Source organism: Hibiscus syriacus, unplaced genomic scaffold, assembly GCF_006381635.1.
Source record: "Hibiscus syriacus cultivar Baekdansim isolate YM2019G1 unplaced genomic scaffold, ASM638163v2 tig00112503_pilon, whole genome shotgun sequence".
Taxonomy (NCBI): domain Eukaryota; kingdom Viridiplantae; phylum Streptophyta; class Magnoliopsida; order Malvales; family Malvaceae; genus Hibiscus; species Hibiscus syriacus.
In genome coordinates, this window is record NW_024063349.1 from 11,693 (window position 1) to 35,268 (window position 23,576).

At 33.9% G+C, this 23,576-nt stretch overlaps 5 protein-coding genes across 7 annotated transcripts; 2 read left to right on the plus strand and 3 right to left on the minus strand.

The window, feature by feature from the left end:
- Positions 1 to 41: 41 nt before the first annotated feature.
- On the minus strand, positions 42 to 17,801 carry LOC120180991 (RHOMBOID-like protein 4). Of its 2 annotated transcripts, XM_039186251.1 has the most exons (8): positions 17,797 to 17,801; positions 6,952 to 6,961; positions 2,479 to 2,810; positions 2,210 to 2,373; positions 1,414 to 1,577; positions 1,057 to 1,313; positions 754 to 880; positions 42 to 177 (listed from the first exon to the last, which is right to left on the minus strand). In XM_039186251.1, exons 3-8 carry the CDS (start codon positions 2,793 to 2,795, stop codon positions 55 to 57), a joined length of 1,152 nt encoding a protein of 383 aa, XP_039042182.1. In that variant the 5' UTR covers positions 2,796 to 2,810; positions 6,952 to 6,961; positions 17,797 to 17,801; the 3' UTR covers positions 42 to 54. The 2 variants fall into 2 exon arrangements, with proteins under 2 accessions (XP_039042182.1, XP_039042183.1); XM_039186252.1 differs by lacking the exons at positions 6,952 to 6,961; positions 17,797 to 17,801 and adding an exon at positions 3,397 to 3,433 and having other exon boundaries at positions 2,479 to 2,808.
- LOC120180989 (laccase-4-like) lies at positions 6,733 to 23,576 on the minus strand. 2 transcript variants are annotated; one of them, XM_039186249.1, is made up of 7 exons: positions 23,419 to 23,576; positions 23,189 to 23,340; positions 22,839 to 23,083; positions 22,617 to 22,745; positions 21,556 to 22,521; positions 21,290 to 21,455; positions 6,733 to 6,743 (listed from the first exon to the last, which is right to left on the minus strand). In XM_039186249.1, exons 1-6 carry the CDS (start codon positions 23,545 to 23,547, stop codon positions 21,325 to 21,327), a joined length of 1,752 nt encoding a protein of 583 aa, XP_039042180.1. In that variant the 5' UTR covers positions 23,548 to 23,576; the 3' UTR covers positions 6,733 to 6,743; positions 21,290 to 21,324. The 2 variants fall into 2 exon arrangements, with proteins under 2 accessions (XP_039042180.1, XP_039042179.1); XM_039186248.1 differs by lacking the exon at positions 6,733 to 6,743 and having other exon boundaries at positions 21,086 to 21,455.
- Positions 8,229 to 12,313, plus strand: LOC120180990 (oxysterol-binding protein-related protein 3A-like). Its single transcript, XM_039186250.1, has 10 exons — positions 8,229 to 8,425; positions 8,695 to 8,788; positions 9,242 to 9,358; positions 9,459 to 9,531; positions 9,599 to 9,717; positions 9,849 to 9,970; positions 10,572 to 10,748; positions 10,920 to 11,064; positions 11,621 to 11,799; positions 12,038 to 12,313. Exons 1-10 carry the CDS (start codon positions 8,328 to 8,330, stop codon positions 12,282 to 12,284), a joined length of 1,371 nt encoding a protein of 456 aa, XP_039042181.1. The 5' UTR covers positions 8,229 to 8,327; the 3' UTR covers positions 12,285 to 12,313.
- On the minus strand, positions 13,668 to 15,259 carry LOC120180993 (uncharacterized protein At5g02240-like). The gene is made up of 7 exons (XM_039186253.1): positions 15,126 to 15,259; positions 14,570 to 14,841; positions 14,433 to 14,469; positions 14,258 to 14,355; positions 14,123 to 14,184; positions 13,916 to 14,039; positions 13,668 to 13,809 (listed from the first exon to the last, which is right to left on the minus strand). The coding sequence occupies exons 1-7, from the start codon at positions 15,256 to 15,258 to the stop codon at positions 13,690 to 13,692; spliced, it is 846 nt and encodes a 281-aa protein (XP_039042184.1). The 5' UTR covers position 15,259; the 3' UTR covers positions 13,668 to 13,689.
- On the plus strand, positions 17,264 to 18,405 carry LOC120180889 (transcription factor bHLH35-like). The gene is made up of 4 exons (XM_039186173.1): positions 17,264 to 17,334; positions 17,409 to 17,547; positions 17,632 to 18,015; positions 18,213 to 18,405. Exons 1-4 carry the CDS (start codon positions 17,264 to 17,266, stop codon positions 18,300 to 18,302), a joined length of 684 nt encoding a protein of 227 aa, XP_039042104.1. The 3' UTR covers positions 18,303 to 18,405.

Consider the following 23,576-nt stretch of genomic DNA (forward strand, 5'->3'; position numbering starts at 1 on the left):
TAAGATCCATGTATTTGGCATATATATATATATATATATATATATATATATATATCAGCGGCACTGCCGAGAACATAAGCTCTGGATCATAGAACTGCTTGCGCCTGGCAAAAAGTATGTGGTGGTCTTTCCGCTGGGGGAGCATGTTACATTCACTTGGCTGCCTAGTTGAGTGGACTGAAATAACAATACATTTTCACAATTTAAATTCAAGCATATACATATACATACATACATGTATATGTATGTATACCAATATGTAAAACTAATGGCATGGTTTCCACCACAATAAGACTATCAGTGCTTGCATAACAGCAGCTAAGAAAATGGAAGACCAAGAACCCACCACCCCCTATGCTACCCGGACATGGAGGATCGTACTCATTATGCTCGGGGATGTGCCAAATAAAGTTGTCTAATACTCGAAACCCACAATTGTATACCCGATGAGGATGACATCTTTTCCAATAATTTATGCCTAGTACCATGAACTTGTCTTCATTTACTTTCATCTTTCTAATCTTATGTTTCCTGTTTTGTTGTTCCAGTTAATGTACTTAAGATTAAGAACTAGTTAACATGGTTAAACTATTTGTTATATGGCTATCTGTTCGATCCAATTATGAGAAAATCCATATTTTGGAGCTACAATTTCATACATTTTCACAAAAAGGATTGGTTCCATTGATGAATGTTAAAGCATACAGAGAGGGAGATGTAAAATGAAAAATGAAAAAGAGCTGATTTTTTTACCGTGCAGAATGCAGGCTGGGTATTGCATCTCCATCTTGAAGTAGGTACACAGGACAAGTAGTGACACCAAGAACAATGATCATTTGCATCAACTCCACGTAGGAGCAAAACCAATCCAAGAGTCAAACTGCAAAATAAGCATCATTTTTAAATGAAAATCGAATAAAATGTCACCAAGTCAACTAGTAAACAAAGGATTGTGTGAAAGAAAACTAATTTATGAGTTTGGTTGTAGTAAATAACAAAGCTCCTTGGTCAAAAACTGCTTTAGAGATCATTCGAGAAGCAAAATGGTTTGCTTACCCCACAATTACAAGGATCAAAGAAACAGCCCATAAAATACACTGATACTTCTTGAATTTAGGTCGGGGTGAAGCTGAATATCCAGGAGGAGCATATTGCTGACTAACCCATCCAAACTGGGGTCGGATGAAAAATACAAATCCAAGAAGGAAACCAGTGAGAAATCCTCCAATATGAGCAAAGTTGTCAACATGTGGTAGGATTCCAACTGCTAAATTGACGGCGATGATGATCACGAGAGTAAAAAATGATGCCACCTGCAAAATGCACACAAAATCGAGGGCATCTCGTCCCCATACCAAGAATAATGTACCCCAGTTGTCTGTGACATGATTAATGAATGAGCTATTTATGTACCTTATGAGCATATATTGTCCAATTAGTAATGAGTTCGGAGAGCATGCTTCCAAGTAATCCAAAAAGTGCACCAGAGGCACCAACCGAGATGTTTGACTGGAGGAAAAGTGCAGACATCAAGCTCCCACCAAATCCAGAGATGATATAGAGCAATCCAACCAGTACTGCAAGACATTGCACAAAAATCAAGCAAGATTTCATGCTAACTTAAAATAGATACATTCTCATTTCGTGAGAAGTTATGAGATGCTCAATACTCAGATAGTAATTAAACTAAGTCTTGCTAAAATTTCAATGAACTACAGATAGCATTCGGTAAATTAATGGCCTTAACTCAATTAATAAGTTTTATGCCGCACCAGACATGAATACAAGCAAATTAACGCTTCTTCACTTTGATGACGTTCAGTTTGCTTGAATTTTAAGCCTATAACAGATGCAACAAAAACTATAGAAGAATCTCAAGAAAAGTGATCTAACGAGGGCTTAAAACCCATTGAATGACTATCAAAGAAACTAAATGATAGAGTCAGTACAAACACAGTTTCGGAATGATGGGATTGTTTTCGAAACCGATATAGATGACGAGAAGAAAACATGTGTAGAAACAAGGAATAAAAGGAGTCAAAGACTAAGAAAGGGTGGCTTTTATGCAGTATTTCATAAGGGGTTCAAGTCAATAACACAGAAAAGCATAAGCTGAGCTAAGAAAATAGGTATAGAACATAAACAATTTCATCTACAACTTGCAAAGTCTAAGCATCGATTTGAAGGAAGTATGGATTAAAGCACGTACTGAACCCAAATTCTCTTTCAAGCCGGATTCCAATGACTAAAAGACTCAACATATTAGCCAGCAAATGAAAAACCCCTCCATGTAACCAATTGCAAGTGATGAGACGCCATCCCTGGTCTCCATGAACCACTTTGTTTACATCTAAAGCTCCCATCTTCCGCAACCTAAACCCACAAATAAACACGAACCCATTAACTTAAACATAACAAAAAAAAAACAGTTTAGAAAGAAAAAGAAAAAAAAAGTAGCAAAGCAAATGAAGTACTTACGTGACGGAAGAAGGACCCAGAAGAGGATTCTCCCTAAAAGGCTGAAAGGAGAACCTACCTAAGAAATCAGCGATGCAAGAAACGGAGTTCTTGGGGCAATTATTGACGTACATGGTGACGATAAACACAACAGTGTTGGCAACAACGAAAGCAGGAATCAACCAAGAGATCCATTTCTTGAAATGCTTGATTTCTCTGTAAACGATTGGAGTTGGGGAACTAACAGGTGGGGTTTCCACATCGACAGGGTGTATCGAGCTGCCGGACCTCCTTGAATTGGCCCTGGTTGGGATTTGGGGTGAAGGGAAGGCGGCCATGGAAGCTGAAGCTGAAACTGACAAAAAGATTAACCCAAATCGGGTTTTAACATTCAGATGAAGTTTGATTGAGCAGCTCAAGAAAAAATGGGAAATTTTAGTCAACAACCAACCATCTTGGCTGCTAGGAGAATTGATCAGAATTCAGACACAATGTCCGAACACACGGAAAATATGTCATAAAAATGAAATTATTCAATAAAAAATGTGGCGCCAAGTGTGACTGTTCACCTACTCCAATCACCAAAAAAGTAGGGGGTAAACTACTCTTTTAGTATTCCAACTATCACTTTTGTTTCGTTATGATCACCCCAACTTTTTTTTAAAATGATACCTAACTTCACATTTTGATTTCATTTTAATAACTCATCGTTAAAAAGCTAACATAACTACTGACGTGGTATTTTTAGTTTTTTAATTATGATGTGGAATTATCTTATGATGACACATCAATATCATTGTAAATTTTTCAACGGTAAGTGACCAAAATGAAATTAAAACTAAACATTATATATGATTTTAAAGAAAAATAGTTGAGTGACTATAAATAAATTAAAATAATAGTTAGGGAACTAAACGTTTAGTTTACCTAAAAAGTAATAATCCACCACATGCAGCTTTTTATATAAAGAAATTTGTCGATTTTAAAGCAGAAATTAATTATCTTAAACATGTCGTCAAATATATACGGAGTCAACAAGGAGGGCCGGGCCGGGCCGTAAACTAATTATTGATTTAATTAGGTTAAATACTTCTTTCTGTATCTCTGGTACGATTAAATTATCAATTTGATACATTACATTTATATTTGTTCCCAGAATTTTCATTAAAAAGATTGACGTTTTAAAATTTTCACTACATATCACAGTTTTTTTATTGGAACAAGTCATTTTTAACAGAAAATAACGATACAATCAAATGATTTTATTGCATCATGGAAATAATAGTACAAGAACCAAATCAATAAAAGAAATGTGAAGGTACTGAATGAGTATTTAACTATAGTATAAAGGTCAAGAATGCTATTAAACCATTTAAGGGATTGCTATCTGCCTTAAAACAACCTTAAGAAACTCTCCCCCGTGTCTTTATCTTGACGTATTTACAAATTTCGTTAGTCAATGCTCAAATTACCAAAATCAACTACTAATTATTTTATCTTATTGTCATAAATATTAAATTGGAATAAGGCAAGCCAAATCAAATAATAAAAATATACATAATTCAAGTTTAAATCAATATTTACACTTTAGAATTTAATTCGAGTTTTGTTGAGTTAAAATATTAATTTATTAAAATATGAAAATAACATTTTCAAATTGTTTAGATTAAAAATCAATTACGTAATAAAAATTAAGTTTGATTGTTTTATTTACTAAAAAACTGGGAGGAAGAAAATATTTATGAAAAAGTTAATTTACTAAATAAATAAATAAAAATTCAATTTTCTAGAGTCTTGCTTTATGGTAAAGTTTGTGCCTCCACCAATGGGAGGAGATTAAAATGTTGCAGGATAAAATAAAGCAATCTTCACTTAAATTATTGTTGTTTTAATATATTTTTTAATAATCGAAAATGATTATAAGGTAGTATATATTTAAAATTTTCTTAATTTATTGAAGATGTATATACACTCTGCAGACGTAATTACCCGAACTCAGAACCTCTAAGAAGAATAATATTTCCTTTTACCATTGATGTCATTTGATCAGTTGATTTTAATGTGAATTTTTAGTTTAAAAATAATTTTCTTTGGAGCCAATAGCATCGAAATGGTTTATTGATGTTAAAGTTTATATACTATTTTGAATTTTAAATTTAATTTTTATATTTAATTTTTAAATCAAGTTTTTATAATATTTTTAATTTAAAATTTTGATCATTCTCTTAATTTTTATTCAAATTTAATATTAATTGACAACTTTATAATTATAAAAATTAAAGTAATTTTATTAATCTTTTGGTTTTACATTTTTTTTAATTTGACACTTCAAAAATTATAAATTTGGATTATTAAAAAAATTGAATTGTTCAATTATAGTAACTTTTATGAAAAAATCTATTGTTAAATTTATGATATTTTTAATTATTTTTAAAGATGAATGGTTAAGTTGATAAAAGTTTTAAACGTATTAATTAAGATATTATTTTTTCTATTTTATAATTTTCAATTTAATTATTGACTGATAAAATTGAATAATATTAGGAGATATTAAAATTTATAAATAAAAATAATATAATAACTCAATTTTATAAAAGTATAATATAAAAATTAAAAATTAAAATTATATATATATATACACAACATACATAAATTGTTAAATATAGTTAAATATATTAAGGGAATGAGAAAAATAAAAAAAATTACATACTCATTTTTATTTTTTTATTAAGCTAAGTTGATTAGAAAATAATATTTGTTTTAAATATTCTCAATCATTTAACAATGAACGCTCAACCACCCTTGCAGTCGTTAGTGCTTGAACCATTGAACTCTAAAAATAATAACAATTCTTTTAACCACTTAAATAAGTTAGTTCGTGCTACATACTCATTTTATTAAAAAAATGAATATTAACCAACGATGGTTGATTCAAGTGGAAATCTGCTTAATATCGCTTAAGGAAAATCTCAAATTTGAGTCTTTTTGTATGCAGAAAATTCCTGTTAGGAGATTTATGCACCAAAGGCAGGTGTACGACTCGGTCGATCCAAAGTAATTAAGGCGAAGCCTTAAAACCGAGAGGGGAACAAAAAAAAAAATAATTAAAATTTCTAGATCCATCTTGCCACAATGATGTGTTGTGGGTTTGAGTTTTGGTTTCTATAATGAAGAAAGTAAATTGTAAAAGCAAGCATGTATTGTTAAATTACCGAACTTTAAGCAACCGTTTTGTCCATTCACCCTAGCACAATCAAGAAGACAGGGAAATGCATTTGGCCAACTGTTCTTCAGCCGAGAGATGGAAGTTTTTTAATATTATATTATTTCATTTATCTCGTTAAATTTATTTATTTTAAAATTTAAAATTTAAAATTTAAAATTATCTCATTCAAAATATCATTTTGCTATATTGTTCCATCAAAATAAATTTATCAATTATTTTTAAGGTAAACTTTTTATTTCTCTTTACATGAATTAGTATGTGGTCAAATTAATTTCTTAAAATTATATATTTAGTTAACAATATACAAAAATAATGAGACAGAAAGAATATATGTTATACCTTCGGAGATATCCTCTGAAAATTGTCAGTTCTCTAGTAGTCGATGTTTCAAGAATGATTTTTCTTTTTATTGGAACTTTCAAGGAACTTATACCCTCCGATCATAAAAGTATCATAACATCCTATATAGTCAGAGTGCGAATACAATACCTCTGATAGACCCACGTGATCTATCAAAACAAAAATTAAGAACTGACAATTATATCTATTTATCTTGTTAACTTATAAATAGTCATAATGATTTTGTATTTGATACCATCAGATAATATCACTATAACTATCACAACCTCAACTGAGGGAGAGGATCCCTTTCAACTACTTTCTTCGTATAGATTTTATCTTTTCTTTTACAATTTCATTTTCTTTATAAAAAATATATCTATGAACAAATGTTTTCTCAACTACCACAAAATTTTTATTTAAAGAGTGAACTATTAATGACCAATAAATTAAGTTATCCTCGTCAATTGAAAATAAATTTGCAAAATGGATTGGCCTACAAGGTTACACAGACTATGAACTAATACACACTCAAATCCTCATCACTTGGATAAAAGGGCAGTCCAACATCCACAACCCTATGACTCGGGTTCCTTTGCAATGGCACAAGGTAAGAAAGATAAGAGGATATCACGATCTTTTCAATTTTTGAAAAAAATATTAATAAAATTATAATAAATATTTATAATTTAAAAATTAGGATAAAATACATGTATAGTATCTCAATTATCACTTTTATTTCATTTTAGTCATTCAACTATTTTTTTTCAAAATCATACTTAACGTTTAATTTTGGTCTCTCACCGTTAAAAAATTAACAGAACTGTTAATGTGATATTTTTTTTTATCTATTCAACGATGACGTGACATTAACTTATGGAGATACGTCAGCATCACCGTTAATATTTTTAAAGACATGTGACTAAAATGAAACAAAAACTAACATTATGTATGATTTAAAAAAATAATTAAGTAACCAAAATGGAACAAACTAATATGGTACTAAACGTGTAGTTTACCCTTAGACATCAATAACAATTTAAATTATAATCTAAATTGTGATCACATGAATTCATTCATAAAACATTTGTAAGTGATTCATCTAACTATAGGTAACTTACACTCTAATTATATTTAAGAGTGAGTATTAAGTTGAATTGAGTTATAAAAATTTGAGATAGTCAAGTCGATAAGTTTTATTTTATGACTCAAATTTAATTTAAAACTTTTTGAGTCGAGATGTTTGAATTTCCATTTAAATTTAACTGTAAATATTTATAATATTATGATACTATTTGATTTTAATTTAAACGGTTTTTTGTAATCATATACGGTATACATATATATTTCTCCATATTTTTTCATATGCAATACACATATATTATGTAGAGTTGCGGGACTCGACTCGAACTTGAAAATTAATCCATTAATTATTAAAAAATTAGAGTTATTAGAGTTCTATTTTATGTATCCGTTCAAGTTTAAAATTTTTTAGTCGATTTAAGTTTATAAAATTATGATTCGATTAAATTCGAATTAAATTTTTTTAGCATTAAGTCGAGTTTTATTCACTCATAATTATATTGTCTCATCATATTTTTAGATATTTTTATAATTTTTAACAATAGTTTTAAAATATTATAATAATTCTTTAAATATTTTAATAATTCTATAATATTTAAAATAATTTTGAATATTTTAGGATTTTTTAATTTTTAATAATTTTTTAATAATTTTTTTAGCAAATGTGTGGTTGTTAAGCGTGACATTTGCAAAGAGTGTTTATTATCAGATAATTATGAGTCTTCGAATATATTATCTTATAATGACTATATATCAATAAAAATAAATTTCAGAATTGTCAAAAAAAATTAAATAATTAGATAAATTCAATATATATATATATATATATATAGAAAGTATTTTGGTATTATCTAACGCGGCAAATGAAAGAGCCCCGCAGAAAACGCCACGAACCGGTCTAACCTTGGCGGCTAAGGAACCCAGGTGCATTGCACTCGGTATGCACCTTTCTGTTACAACTCCTTCGAAGGCCGATTCGGTTGGATTTTCACTCACTCTCCAAATCAAACGCGTGGCCAAACATCTCCAATAATATTCGCTTTAAACCAAAGAACCGCCAACTAGCATCATTGCTTCGTTAGTCTTCGCTGTTTCCATCATCATTCTAATAACATTTATTCCCATAATTAACAGATTTAAAATTCCTCTCTTTTTAAAACCTCTCCTCTTCTCCTTGTCTTTCCACTTCCCTTCATAATTAAAAAAAAACATTAGTATAGAGATGGAGCCCAATGATCCCAAACAAAGCGGTGGTTTCTTTGCGTCAATCGCTAGCAGTATATCTAATTTTGGTAGCGCCATGACTAAATCAGTCAACGGGTATTAAGATCCATCTTCTAATTTTTTATTTTTATTTATTTTCTTTTTTGAATTTGAGTTGATTGATTCGATCTCCAACTGGAAATATCTTTTAGTTCAATTTTGAAGTTATTATTGATTGCATGTTGTTTAAAAGGAATTAATTGCATCAGATCTGTGATTTTGATTACAGCTTATTAGGGGATTTAGCTAAAATGATCTATTTGGATGTTTTGAAAAAGAGTTTTTTAGCTCATTTAGGATTCACGATTGTTTTCCTGTTTGAACAGTTTATTGGGATATGAAGGGCTTGAAGTTGTTAATCCAGAAGGGGGGACTGAAGATGCCGAAGAAGAGGCAAGGAGGGGAAGATGGAAACAGGAGGTAATGCTTAATTTTTGGGGTCTTCGTCTGAATTGGAGCAAATAAGGAAGAAAAACACTTAGTTTCGTGCCAGTTTCTATCATATGCTGTTTTTTTGGAAAATCTTTCTGCAAAGTCACTTGTGACTAGTTGCATTATTATCATAACGCTTATCAGGGTTATGTTGTAGTGACAAGTATCTTTACATTGTCAGTCTTTTATATTGTGCTTAGGCTAAAATTCTCCAACTGATTTTTGTTGGAACATAAGAGATATTTGAATGTTGTCCATCAAGCATGTGACATTTATTAAAAGAAAGCTAAGTTTCTCTAGACTAGCATCCTTAATGCTTGCTTCGCTCTCATAAATGATAAAATTATATGTGACTGATTGCTTAAATTGGCTTGATATGATGATGATGCATTTTATGAACTTGTATGGGCATTCACAACTTTGCTTTCTTTGGCTTATCAGGACAGGGACGGTTACTGGAAAATGATGCAAAAGTATATAGGGTCTGATGTTACATCAATGGTGACACTTCCAGTTCTTATTTTTGAGCCAATGTCAATGTTGCAGAAAATGGCTGAGGTTTGTGTTTTCATATCCAACCACTGCTTTAAAGTTATTTGCTGTGTTTCGTTCCTTTTTGTCAGTGGTTTTATCATTTATCAATTTCGTTCTGTGACAGATAATGGAGTATTCATACCTGCTAGATCTGGCTGATGAATGCGAAGATCCTTACATGCGATTAGTGTACACTAGTAAGGTTTCTTCTAACTTCTCTTTCTTACTAAGTTTAAATAGGTGACTGATGGTAGCTAATTGCAGCTTCATGGGCTATATCTGTCTATTATGCCTATCAACGTACCTGGAAACCATTCAATCCCATACTTGGGGAGACTTATGAAATGGTTAATCATGGTGGCATTACTTTTCTAGCTGAACAGGTGGGTCTTTTAGACCTGAGTTTGGGTTCATTTTTTCCCCTTTTAATGTTTTGGGCTCTTCTGGCACTTTTTTCTCCATAATTTCTCTGTTTGGCTTCTATTTAAGGTATTAAACATTTCGCCCTTTTCAGGTTAGTCATCACCCCCCAATGAGTGCTGGTCATGCTGAAAATGAGCATTTCATTTATGATATTTCATCTAAAGTGAAAACCAAGTTTTTGGGAAATTCAATTGATGTATATCCTCTTGGAAGGTAAAACATGTATTCTTTCTTGACTTTTTAAGGCCTATTCGTACTTCTTGTTTTAGTGTTTCAATTTCATAATGTAAAAAAATAAATCATTAACGTGTTTTATAAGCTAATACAAACAACATTAATAGTTTGTGGAAATTACAATAATTTCTCATTTTTTATGTAAAGGTCTCTTCTTGCAGTTCGGTTTATTTTTGCTGGAGAATTTTCAACTTGTATTTGAGTTGAATATAGGTCGAAAAGTTCAACAAATTTTTCAATACATGAGTTGGTGTGCATTTAGCATTGATTTTTTTCTTTCTTTCAAATTACATATGCCCTTCAATGCAAGTACGCTGCAATGGGGAGGGAAGAACTTGTTTATATGCATTCTGATCTGTCTGAGACTGTGTGGCTATCATACATAAACTTGAATTTTTCTGTTTCCCACCAAATCATCTTCTTTGAAATCATCATCTTATAGGATGCCTCTCATCTTATAAAATTGAACTTGTTTGGGTTATCCTTTTGTAGTGTTTGCTATCGATGAAAGTAAACTTCAGCATATTTTTAAGGTTTAGTGTTGGTATCGATGAATAGATTCTAAGATAATTGTGTGCAGGACCCGTGTGACCCTCAAAAGAGATGGTGCAGTTTTTGATTTGGTGCCTCCTCCCACGAAAGTTAACAATTTAATTTTTGGACGAACTTGGGTTGACTCACCAGGGGAGATGATCATGACAAACTTGACAACAGGCGACAAAGCTGTGCTATATTTTCAACCATGTGGTTGGTTTGGGTATGGTTTTATTCTAAGAAATCACTATTCTCCTGCATGCAGGGTTCAACTTCCAAGTGTTTTCCTCTCTGTATTGTTTGGAGACACACACACACAAAGAATGCTCATCAAGATTTTAAAGGGTTTCACTTCGTAAATCGTAATTTAACATCAAGTCTTGGTTGTTCACAGGGCTGGCCGGTATGAAATTGATGGATATGTATATAATTCTGCTGAGGAGCCAAAGATTTTGTTGACTGGGAAATGGAATGAGTCAATGAGTTATCAACCTTGTGATAGTGAAGGGGAACCGCTTCCAGGCACTGAACTAAAGGAGGTTAGTCTTTTACAGCATCTCTGAGTTGTTTTCATATTATTTTTCTTCCATAAACATTCCTAGAGTTTTATTGATGCTTGTAATCTGGAATTTTCGTATTTCCTGCAAAGAAAAAGAAAAAGAAAAAGAAAGAATGGATAATGATGTTTTGAACATGTGATTGCAGAAAGCAGATTATAAGCTGTTTTTCCCCCCTAGTGATTAACTTTGACTTTTGAAACAAGATTTGCTGTCAGAACGGTGAAACCACACTTGTTCTCTAAGTATCATACCTTTCCCAATAGCTTGCCACATGCTATATAAATAGTGCTGCTTCTAACTATGAACAAGAGAACCGTGGTGCCTGGTTCAGTAGCAATTTGTATGTGATTCTTACAGTTTTATTTACACAAACATTTTACCTATATTGCATTATGAGTATTTTGATTTCAAAATCAAAGCAGTCGAGGACTGATACCTGTGGTAATAATTTGTAACGCTTTAAGAAATACAAAAAAAGAGAATATTATGCCTCTGATACTGATCTGCTTGTCATTATTCTGTTGCTGTTATGCAGTCGTGGAGACTTGCTGATGCTCCTAAAAATGATAAATTTCAGTACACACATTTTGCGCATAAGATTAACAGCTTTGATACTGCTCCCAAGAAGCTATTAGCATCTGATTCTCGTCTACGTCCTGATAGGTATGCACTAGAGCAGGGTGACCTCTCTAAGGCAGGTTTTGAAAAGAGCAGGTATTTCTCTCGACCCCACAGATTAGATTTTAGAATTAATGTATACCTGCATGCATATTACATAGATGTTGCTCTGATTGTATGAACTTTGTTTGATGGAGGTGAAACAGGATATGGTGTTGTATTTCATTCAGAAAAACGTTCAATTTATATGTTATGCCACTTTTCACTTTATGCTATTGTCATGTCAATTCATATAATATTATAATGTCTTATAAGCTTTCTTTTTGTTGTGCAGTTTGGAGGAAAGACAGAGAGCTGAAAAGAAAAACAGAGAGGAAAAGGGCCATAAATTTATACCCAAATGGTTCGACTTTACCAACGAAGTTGCTGCTACACCTTGGGGTGAGTTGGAAGTTTATCGATACAATGGCAAGTATGATGAACACCGGGCTGCGGTAGGTAGCTCGAGTAGCAGGGAGGAGATTGACGTTAAGTCCACTGAATTCAACCCATGGCAGTATGAAAATTTGGCTGCTAACTAAAACTATATGATATGTTCTTTCTATGCCTTTTACACTTGGTTTTCGTGCTGTGGTTAGCGTCAATCATAGAACAAATCCATATAGGTATTTACTCGGTTGTGTTTTATTTATAATTCTGTATTAGTTTTTGATCCATGGTTTTCAAGAAAATTCCTTGTATTTTAATCCTTAAATCATATTATATATTATATGATATCATTTTTCAATTTGATAATCTTGATTGTGATAAGATTATATGAATATATGATGAGGAAGTATATATGGATGTATCAAAACAAAATTAATTAAGATATTAAAATTTCAGATAATTATACGTTTAGTACCTAAACTATTAGTTTTGTTTCGTTTAGTACCTAAATTTTAAATTATGTCTTTCTGTTTTGTGTTTAAAATATTTATTTTTGTTGAAATAGGTATTTAATTCATTTTATAATTATTTTAAAGTCGAGTTTATTAATGTATAATAGATAAGGTGGTAATTTAGACGGAAAGAAAGGAAGTGATCAAATTGATATGTGACTTATCCTTTATGGATTGGGCAAAAAATCACGTTGGTGAATTATTTAGTAGAAGCATGGGGTAGAACCCGTTTTTCTTTTTGTTTTCGTTAGGTATTCTATTACATATCTTGAATATTTGATAATCATGTGTTTACCTTGTGGTTAGGCTGACTATAGAATGATATAGGGTGGACTGAAATCATTTGCTAAATTAATATTTGATAATCATGGATATGTTGAGTCATGAATTATTCATTACTAGGCTTTGTGAATAGCTTTGAAATAGAACTCTTCCTAAATGGAGTGTAGTCAGCTGAGTATTATACAATGACTCAGTCCATAATGTGTGACACATCTTAAGGTTTTATTTACGAGGTACTCTTTTCCCTAGAAATATTAGTAGATATTTTGGGTCATAATTTTTTTTTGCTCTGTTAATTATCACGAACTATTCTATAAAGGTTGAGCAGAAGAGAGGAAGGTTGTTCAATTTTGTTTTATATGATTTTTTTCATTTCCTCTTATGGTTTACTAGAGATCTTTAAGTGGTTTGCGTCATGATTTTGAGGATCTGTTGCTTACGTGGTAGGGGTTTCAATGGATGTTTGTATTTTTTCCGAGAGTACGAGAGGAACTATGTAGTTTGCTGAGTTCCCACTTACATGATTTGTTGGGGGGGGGGGTGGAACAATGTATGCTCGGATGCTTATGTAGTAATAGTTGTAATTTATTTTCCAACATCGTTTTATTGTACTGGCTAAAGGAGGATACACACTAGAGTTCAGATATTCCTGAAATATCGAGTTCCATACCAACGTCGTTCGTTTCAGCTAAGTTCTGCAAACGGCACCTTACTAATAGTTGCTTGTTTGTGGTCCTTTCTGCAGGTCATGGTTTGGTTTTAATTAGAAACGAGTAGTGATCTGGGAAAAAAGAGCCTTGAAGTCCTTTGTCGGGGTGCCCGTTCCCTCCGGTTTCGAGGCTAGATCAAACGCCTTAAACTTGGCCTCCTCGAATTTCAGAGCCTGTTTGAAAAGAAAACAAGTAAGATGCATGAAAAAAAGCAATCCAATGCCCAATGGTAAGGATGAAAATGTTTAGAATGAATGCGAATACAACGAAAGGTGATACCTGAATGCAAACTTCAGCTACATCAGGCCTGGCAATTGATTTTGTTTCAGTCTGAAGAAGCTCATCGTCCTTCCCAACAAGTAGTTCTCTGATGCCACCATCTCTATCCTGCATCCCTCCAGCCCTAACTTGACAGAAAAGACTCAATCTAAGTTGTTCAAGGTCAATGGCATTGCCTTCACTATAAAACTACCTAAATTCATCTACCTGATAATTGTGTACGGAACACCAGAATCGACCAAATACTGCTCGGCCTTTCTCTTCCAGACCTGCAAAACAGAAAAATCAAAACCGAATAATACAGAGCTGAGATTTATTAGTAGTACTGAGAAGGATGCTAACCAAAATGTTCCCATTGGCGAAGCTGTTCAAGGGATGATCACGGTTTGTTCCACCCATCGACCCGACCAACACGATCTGCTTCACGCCAGCCTCCTTAGCTGCCCATTCAGAATGTGTTCTTTCCATTACATGGTTTGCCTAAGTGAAAACTAGACATGTAGAGTGAAGAACTCACCAACATCTATTTGATTTTTCTGACCAATCCAATCAACCTAAGGAACAAGACAAGATGGATAACCTTACATCAGTGCAGTGAAGAACAAAAGAAAACAAGAGTAAAATCCTAGGATTATAGGAAGAAAATGGACTTACTTGCTCAGGGTATGCTCCATCTTCAAAATAGAACTCGGGTCTTCCTCCTTTCGATGGATCGAATCCGGGTTTCATTCTCGGAGCAGAACTTGTAAGAATTATGAGAGCATCAATTCCTTGCATAGCAGGAACTAGAGTGGCGGTATCCCTTATATCACCGACGAAAACATCATCTGCTCCACCGATTGACTCCTTGCTTTCTGGAGTTCTAACCAGTCCTCTTGCAACAAACTGGTCAGACCTCTCTTTCAGTTCCTTGTAAACTATCTGACCTACCACCAGGACATTAACAACCAATGTCCGATTAAAAAAACATAACCACCAGTGATGCCACAAGATTGTAAGAGCTTTTGTAGGTTGAAGTTAAATGAAGTAAACGTAGGAAGAAACATATATGTAATGGAAATGCAGCCTATATGACAACATTTTTCATCTGTAAAGCATTAAAGAAAACAAAATGTAGTCTTGACAAAACAAAACTCAAAAAGCAATAAAAAAAGAAACCCTTTTTAACAATTAAAAAAGAGGGATGAAAGCTGTAAAACAAAGGGAAAACCTGTTCTGCCACCGGCTCCAGTGACAAGCACACTGCTCAAATCAGCCATGGAAGCTAAAACCACTGTTGTTCTCCTAAAACCCTTGTTTGATCTTGTTGACAGAGCCGGACTTAAAGGTGATGACAATGCCATAAGGAAGTGACGATTTAAAGACTTGGATGAAGCAGCTTGAAAAGACCAATGGGACACGTGTAAACATAGCCATGTTCGAGAAGGGTGGGCTACTGGGTTGTATCCGGCCGCCGGTAAAGGTAGCAAAATTAGACGAGGAATAAGTTAAAAAGGTAGTTGGTAGTTGCCGTTAAAGAGGTTGTGGAATTATTTATAATATTAATTAGATTTTTCTTATCCTGTTGTAATGGCTTCGCCTTTAAATTGGTTAGCCGGTGAATTTATTATGTTCGGTGAATCAGTTGAGGCGTATAATGTGGATTTATGAAATTACGAGTAAAATTAAATTGAATAATGAGATGTCGTTTTTTAAAATCAATTTTACTCACTCTTACCGTCGTTACTACGTGTATAGCAGCCTCAAAATGTTGCATGGTTATTAGAGCACTTTGATTCCAGGCAGCTAAATGCTGCTTCATTGCAAACATTTGCAATGTCAGAAGCAGCAAAACCAGGGCTTAGAGCAGCAGGTACTTGAGAGTTAGAGTGATTGATGAGTTGAGTAGTTTGTGAGCGGTTTGAACTCGACTCGGTTAGTATTCAGTTAAAATTCGATTCGGGTTGATTCGATTCGAATTCAAACTCGACTCGATACTTTAATGAGTCGAGTCAATCGAAGTCTAACTCGACTCGATAAGTTCGCGGATAATTCGTTAAATTTTTATAATATTTTTTTAATTTTGTAGTTTGGTTATTGCAAGAAAACAATGAACGGAGTGAAGAGATGTTGATTTCTTTATTTTATGATTGATTATGTGTTGTTGAATTTTTTTAAGAATGTTTTTAATATGTTAGTTTGATTTATTGATGGATTGTTATTTGATTTTAATATGTTAGTTTGTTATATTTGTGGATTGTTATTTTCGAGTTTTGACTTTGAAATTGCTTCACACACCCTTTTAATAATTTTTTTGTTAAATTTGTTTGTTTATGTTTATATTAAGCTCTATATAATATTAGTAGATTTTACCTATAGTTAAAAAAACAAGGTAAAAATTCTGGTGAGCTTAACGAGTAACGAACTTAACGAGCAACAGTCGAGTTGAACAACCAGTATTTTTAACAAGTACTAGTTGAGCAAAATTTTAACGAGCTTAACAATCAACGAGTCAAACAACAAATTTTTTTTACGAACACGAATTAAGCACTATCCAACTCGTGATCGACTCACTCAATAAACACGCCTACCTCAGAGTAATACAAGTTTTAGTTTCCTCAAACATATATGAAAGATTTGACCAACCATTAGGTTTTGATTGATAGAATGGAAAAATGGGAGGAGATAGTGGGAGAAAGAGAGAAAAATAATGTTTGTGTGCTCAATGGGAAGGAAAGAACACAGCAGTAAGGTCGACCCTTCCCTTTTGCTATTCGTAATCCATGACAAATGATTATGTAATAAGTCCATGGGATGAATATGACAAAGTAGTCCTAAATTTGGGTGTGAAGCAAGTTCTTCAGTCTTTTATTAATCATCTATTTAAGTTATAATTAACTACAAAACATTACTTTTAATTTAATATTTGTCAATAAATGTGAAAAGGTTGAAGATAAGGTCGTATTACATGTTCTTGTAGGGACATTCATAGGACGCGTTAGCCTTGAGGGGGAAGACCACCGACTAAATGTCCATGGCCATGCATCACATGTTTTTCAAACCTCGTTCCTCCATTCACATTTATGCTGCCCGACCGATTTAAGATTTTAAATTACGGAGTGAATTTTTAAAATTTTAGGATAAAATGAATTTATAAAATTTTAGGGATGACGGAAATAGATTATTAATTAAAAATATAAAAAAATATTTAAGATATAAGTTAATTTGAAATTTTCTAGATGACAACCCCGCCTACCTGGTTCAGTCCATCCATGCCACCCTTGCTTCCACCATATATATATATATATATATATATATATATATATGATTTCCTTACTTTATTTCAAGTAAATTCTTTGGATGGAGAATATGGAGAATGTTGGTGATGAGCAGACATATTATTTGGAGACTCTATTCTCCCTTCAAAACCAAGAACATAGGTACCTACTAAACCTAAAACTTTGGTTTTGGCAAGCAAAAGGGAAATTAATTTGTTTCCTTTGCATTAATGCAGTTGGTACTATGATTCTACTTCTCCCAACGGAGCCGCCTACTCTTCCGCCTCTAAGAACCTCGTTTCCGAGCGAAAGAGGAGGAAGCAGCTTAACCAACGCCTTTTGTCCCTCAGATCAGTTGTTCCAAATATCACTAAGGTAAGCTACTCCATTTTAAGACTCTGTCAACTCGACTCGATGAAATACTCATTCCTAACAATCACTTATCTCTTCTTTTTTCAGTTGGACAAGCCTTCCATAATCAAGGATGCCATCGACTACATCCAGCAACTACAGGAACAAGAACAACTGGCCAAAACCCAAATCGAGATCATGGAGATGGACAACAACAATAATCCAGACACGGAGGAGCAGCCGCCTCTTCCTCTTCTACTAGGTTCCCACAACACCAATGTTTTCAATTCATCATCTTCTCCGATTCAACTTTTGCAGCACAAGGTGTCGCCCATGCGAGACAACACTTTGCTGGTGAACATAACGTGCGCTAAAAGGCCGGGCACCATTGTTAAACTCTGTCAACTTTTTGAATCATTCAACCTCAAAATTATTACAGCAAACATCACTGCTCTCCCTGGGACACTGTTGAACAGTACTCTGTTTATTGAGGTAACTACAACTTAGTTTCTGTATATATACCTAGATTTAGGGGTATAAATGAAGAGAGCGTTTGACAAAATATTTGTATAATATTCGTTTATTAAGTTAAACAAACAACAAACAACAAACGGACACGAACACAGCCTTATTTATATTTAGGTGAGGTTGAATCAGATATATGTACTGATATGATACGATAAATGCAGACTGATGAAAGGGAGAAAGAAAGATTAAAGATGCAGATCGAAACAGCCATTGCAGCAGTTATCGATCCACAAAGTCAGATGATGAGGTAGAAATAACATGCAATCTAAAGAACAGTTTAAGTCTTAGTTCGTCTCTCAGTTTCATCACCATCACTTATCCATAATATTTGTATGTCATGGCGTTGCACTGCTTTAGACACAACACAAGTATTCATTACTATGTCTAGATTGTGTGTTTTTTAATGTGAAATTAAGAAAATTAAGTAATAAGGAAATAATTTTGTATTATTATTTTTAATAAAATATGTATAAAGTTTTCTCTAAATTTTATTTTTATATGGATGAGGAGTAGATACAGTAAGTAACATACCGTAACGAGTCATATGGGTCCTCACTCCCTCAAAACTTTAAAAAGGATGGCATTTGATCTTCAAAAATTTGAAAGTTTTAATCTGATCGTTTCAAAAATTTAAAAAAAAATTATTGTGTTTTCAAATCTTGAATATTTTTTATTAAACCTCCTCTTAGAAATTTTAAAAGTTATCATTAAATCTCGAACTCTTTTAAAATTCTAGTTAGATCCCATTTTCTACAAAATTTTAAATTAAACCCTTCAAGATTTTAAAAATTTTAATTTAGGCTTTTGAATTTTTTAAAAATTAAATAGCTCCAAATTGTGCTGTCAAGATCTATCACTGAATAGATATTATATAGTACTATAAACGTAATGGACATCAAAGTCATAATAATAAAGTACATGAAATTCCTATTTAATACATATGATTTTAATCATAATGAACATCCACAAATAATAATTATTCATAACGCTCCCCTTTATAGATTCATTGTAAAATATGGGACTCGTTAAAATATTACTAAAAAAACCTTTGGGAGAAAACCTTATAAAAAAAAGAATACATCATATTTTAATAAACATATCATGTTGTCTTATCAAAAATCATATAAAAAAATCTAGTGAGATAAAACTTTGATAGAAGAAAAATAAGACAACATATATATACTCTCTCATAACAAAATTACATATGGTTTGGGAGTTTCCACAATCAAACTTATATACCATCTTCAAATGTTAAAGTAGATAATGTATTGATGAATGAATCTATCAAAGTATCACTTTGAACTAAGTTGTTATATATATATATATATTCTTTTGAATATCATGAAAGAATAAGCTTTTGGATAAATAAGTTTCATTGGATCTCCTTAAATATATCCTTATTTTGGATAAATAATACATGTATCATTATTTTCATACTTCACTTTTAGCAAAGATTTAAAAGAAAAATTTTGTAACACTTGGATAATATTTTTGGACTAACTAAGATATGATGTTTATGAATCAATTAAGTTATCATGTTTCTATACATAACGATTAATTTTTGTTTCATTTTAGTACTCCGTCGTTAAAAATTTAACGAATGAGTTGATGTGGCATAGCTCCAGTCGATGGACGACCAATCTGAACGGTGGACGGTGAGAGAATGACGATTAGAGTAACATAATCCAATTTCAGACCCATCAGACGGTGGACTATGGAGATCGGAGGATGAAGAAATTGAAGAGTCCAACATCGATTTGGGGAGTTGAGGTGTTTCCCAGTGAAATCGAGGTCAAAATCGCATTTAGGGGGTCGAAAAGGTGCATGCTGAAAAGTTTAGGCTTCATCGATCGATGGATGAGATGGCTGACGAGCCAGTCTGTTAAGTTTTTAATGATGTGAGTATTAAAATGAAACGAAAATTTAACGTTAGGTATGATTAAAAAAATGAAAGTTTAGATATTAAAACAAACCAAAACTGATAGTTTAGGTACTAAACTTGTCCCAATTTTTTAATAACAGATAACCAAAATAAAGCAAAACGTAATGGTAATATGATTTTGAAAAAATAATAATTAGATGACCAAAACGAAATAAAAATGATAGTTGAGATACTAAACATATAGTTTACCCTATATTTAATTTAGTCAGCAGTGGCCCCACTCAGTCCCTAATTAAATAAAAACCAGAAGCCCAAAAAAGGGCGGTCCAGATTCAAAGCTACTAACTTTTCCCGCCCAAACGCCGACTCAAGTCGGGCGCCTCCCTATCTGAAAATGTCCCCCCACAAACACTCAACACGGCTCAACGTGAGCCACGTGTACTCTATAGATTAACTAACCCACTCATCATCCGCCACGTCGACCCAAATAATTCTCGCTTAGCTGTCATTCTCTCCGCTAAAAGAAAAAAAAACCGCCCACAATTCCACGAACATTCCCCATTCCTTTTCCTCTCCCACCATTTTTCAAATTTTAAAAAAATTTAAATCCTTTATATATATCGTTTCGACTTTCAAGAAAATTTTCTTTTTCAAAGGTTTCTGAGAAAATGGAGACACCCGGCTTGATAGAAGAAGGCTGCACGACGCCGAAGCATCGAATACCGGAGGCATTTCAATGTCCGCCGCCGCCGAGGAAGAAATCGCAAGGCGGAGCAAAGAGAGAGCCACCGAAGAACGGTTACTTTCAGCCGCCTGACCTGGATTCTCTTTTCAACATTCAGCCTAGACGTGAAGCTATGTGGTTCAAACTATAAAGAAAGGAAAAATAGTTCTCTACATTGTTCGGTTATTTATTTATTTTATAAAATTTCATCCGTAAATATAGTCATTTAGGATTGGCACTGGTATTAGTTTTCTATTTTTTTCCCATTTCTAATGTAGAAGCAAATTAATTTATTTTTATTAATTTATTCCGTTCATCGCTTTTGTTTTGATTCCCTTTTGCTATTTGCTTTCTGCTGAATTTTTCTTTTCCAAAATACTGAACTTAATTGACTTTTTTCATTTCTAATTCAAGAGTTTGTATTTGTGGAAAATCTATTTATGTAGATTCTTCAACACATCAATACTTGTTATGTATGGTGGTACATAGCCTGATAATCTACGAAAATAATCTGTACCAGTTCTTGTTCTGGCGTTGTATAATTCCAAGTAATATTAACCCAAAAACATTGAAGATACGGGGAATTGGTGATCCTAACATGTAGCAATAGGGAATAAAAGAATATAATGGACACCGGAAGAATTGAAAAGACGTCGACGGTTGTGTCTCAGCACTTAGGAAGATCGGCGGGCGGAGGTGGTAGCTTCTGTTTGCGGCCTTTCCCGTCGTTTACCACCCAAGCCATCTTCAATCCCCAGCTTGTGTGTACTTCCAAATGGCAGTGCATAAACCAAACGCCTATTCATGCACCATTTATTCAAAGTTGATCAAAAGATTGTAAAAGTATATGACGTCATAAGTGAATCTATGAGTTATATTATGTCATGATGTTGCTCACCTGGGTTGTCTGCAAGGAACCGAATTGCCACCCATCCACCGGATGGCACGCCGACTGTGTTTCTCTCAGCGGGGTCGACGAGATTGAACTTGGCTGGATCGTTTTGGGGGTCGAAGTTCCCAACACCTTGAGCCAGAACAAAGAAATTGAACCCATGAAGATGTAGAGGGTGGCTTTCTGCTCCAAGTATGCCAGTATCCTGCAACACTAACTCCAGGCTAGTGTTGAAAGGTAGCGCCACCACTTTGGTGCCAGTGCTTAGCGCGATGTTCTTCGGTGGTGTGCCGGTGTAGTTAAACTTGAAAGGTGGGTTGGTTGGGAAGTTGGCGGTGTAAACTCCCTTTGATTTATTAAAGAAGTGAGCTTGGAGAAGAGCAATATTTGGTTGTACAAATGAAACATTGTTAACTGCAGCTGCAGGCCTAGTGTTGTTGGGACCTTGGCATGTTTGGGTTTTTGCGCAAGGGAGTATCCCTAACCCGACCGTGAAGAAGAACCGTTGATCAACTATTTTCGGGACTTTTGCAGGGAATTTAGCGGTGGCGAGACTGCGGATTTTCCGGTTGAATTTCATAGCATAGGCGGAGTCGTTAAACTGTGGAAGTTTTGCTCTTACAAGTGGTAGCTTCTTGTTATTAGATTTTGTGGCTAAAACAGATTTCTCATATTCTAGAATTCCTATTGTGGTGGTATTGTCAAAAGTGGCAGGGCCAGTTGCATAAGGCCTAGCTGACATAGCAAACTTGGCACTTGGGGTCTTGGATTTGGCCCTAAGAAGGACATTAGTGGTCTGCCCCGGCGTGATAAGTATGGTATTGGTTTTGAAGGGTTTGACGTACACTGCATCAGCTTCCACAACAGTGAGTGTGTGGTTTGCGATTCTGAAGAAGAGCTCGTCGTTGAGTGCAGCGTTGACAAGACGAAGAAGATATGTTTTACCGGCCTTCACCTTGAGCTTGAATGTTTCTGCATGTGTTTAGTTAACCTGATTTTAGTATGTCCTTGAATTGGACCTTTCCAGTAGAAATTTACAATCTTGTGATTGTAAGATGATGAGGTACCTCTTGCTGAGCAATTGTAAGAAGGCCCAGGGAGACCATTAATGGTGAAGGCATCCGAGATATTCGGTGCTCCTCCGGTTGCCATTGCCTGGTTGATAATAGTTTCGGTATCAGCCTTCCACCATTCCCCTGCAATTTGAAGCAAAACTCAATAAAAATTAATTCGGGATGCAAAAAAGTTATTCCACCCTTAGTGCTTATATTAGAAGTCGTTCCGAGTACCGAAAACGATGGGAACTTCCTCGTAGGGCTGGGGAAATGGATAAGAGGCATGTCGTTTGGGGAGAATGACAATAGGTCCATAAAGAGTAGCCCTTAGCCAAGAGATGTGAGCATGCCAAAATAAGGTCCCTCTTTGGCCAGTAATGGTGAAGTTGTACACATAGGACTGCCCTGTCTGAATCGGACACTGTGTGACATAGGCAGGTCCATCAGCCCATCCACTCCGAAGCTGCCGGATTCCATGCCTAGTTTTCAAAAATGGAAAGCCAACATCTATCAACATCAACTAAAATTCTAACCATTGAATAAAAGGAAAAGAATCAGTTGGACTAGGAAGTCAAATTCCATACCAGTGAAGTGTGACATTGTACTGAACATGGTTAACCACCTTGATCAAAAGGCGATCGCCTTCCCTTGCTATTATCCGCGGCCCGGGAAACTGGCCATTGACCGTCACAATGCTCTTCGTTTGGCACAACCTCGTCACACTTTGCATCTTAATCTGAAAAACATGGTAAAAAAATGTTAGCCAAAACTATAAGCATAGTTAAAAATCAGAAAAAGGGTAACCAAAACTTACATCAAACTTGTAGTGCCTGGTAATGCCTGCATGTTTTGCAAGTGCCAAATCAGACAATAACCAGACAGCAAACAATGATAGGAGCAAAGCCCTGAAAATGTCCAATGATGTAAGAAGAACATACACCATTGTATGTTTTATGTTTTTTCGAAATGAAA

Excerpts from the sequence above, each read along its gene's own strand:
- LOC120180989 (XM_039186249.1), bottom strand. The coding sequence starts at position 23,547 with ATGGTGTATGTTCTTCTTACATCATTGGACATTTTCAGGGCTTTGCTC. Across the intron at positions 23,341-23,418 it reads CCAGGCACTACAAGTTTGAT|ATTAAGATGCAAAGTGTGAC; the intron begins GTAAGTTTTGGT and ends CATGTTTTTCAG. Across the intron at positions 22,746-22,838 it reads GGAAGTTCCCATCGTTTTCG|GGGAATGGTGGAAGGCTGAT; the intron begins GTACTCGGAACG and ends TTCAAATTGCAG.
- LOC120180991 (XM_039186251.1), bottom strand. The coding sequence starts at position 2,795 with ATGGCCGCCTTCCCTTCACCCCAAATCCCAACCAGGGCCAATTCAAGG. Across the intron at positions 1,314-1,413 it reads GGACAATATATGCTCATAAG|GTGGCATCATTTTTTACTCT; the intron begins GTACATAAATAG and ends TGCATTTTGCAG. Across the intron at positions 881-1,056 it reads TTGATCCTTGTAATTGTGGG|TTTGACTCTTGGATTGGTTT; the intron begins GTAAGCAAACCA and ends CTTATTTTGCAG.
- LOC120180990 (XM_039186250.1), top strand. The coding sequence starts at position 8,328 with ATGGAGCCCAATGATCCCAAACAAAGCGGTGGTTTCTTTGCGTCAATC. Across the intron at positions 8,789-9,241 it reads GGGGAAGATGGAAACAGGAG|GACAGGGACGGTTACTGGAA; the intron begins GTAATGCTTAAT and ends TTGGCTTATCAG. Across the intron at positions 9,532-9,598 it reads CATGCGATTAGTGTACACTA|CTTCATGGGCTATATCTGTC; the intron begins GTAAGGTTTCTT and ends AGCTAATTGCAG.
- LOC120180993 (XM_039186253.1), bottom strand. The coding sequence starts at position 15,258 with ATGGCATTGTCATCACCTTTAAGTCCGGCTCTGTCAACAAGATCAAAC. Across the intron at positions 14,185-14,257 it reads TCGCCAATGGGAACATTTTG|GTCTGGAAGAGAAAGGCCGA; the intron begins GTTAGCATCCTT and ends TCTGTTTTGCAG. Across the intron at positions 14,040-14,122 it reads GTTCCGTACACAATTATCAG|GGCTGGAGGGATGCAGGATA; the intron begins GTAGATGAATTT and ends CTGTCAAGTTAG.
- LOC120180889 (XM_039186173.1), top strand. The coding sequence starts at position 17,264 with ATGGAGAATGTTGGTGATGAGCAGACATATTATTTGGAGACTCTATTC. Across the intron at positions 17,335-17,408 it reads CTTCAAAACCAAGAACATAG|TTGGTACTATGATTCTACTT; the intron begins GTACCTACTAAA and ends GCATTAATGCAG. Across the intron at positions 17,548-17,631 it reads TTGTTCCAAATATCACTAAG|TTGGACAAGCCTTCCATAAT; the intron begins GTAAGCTACTCC and ends TTCTTTTTTCAG.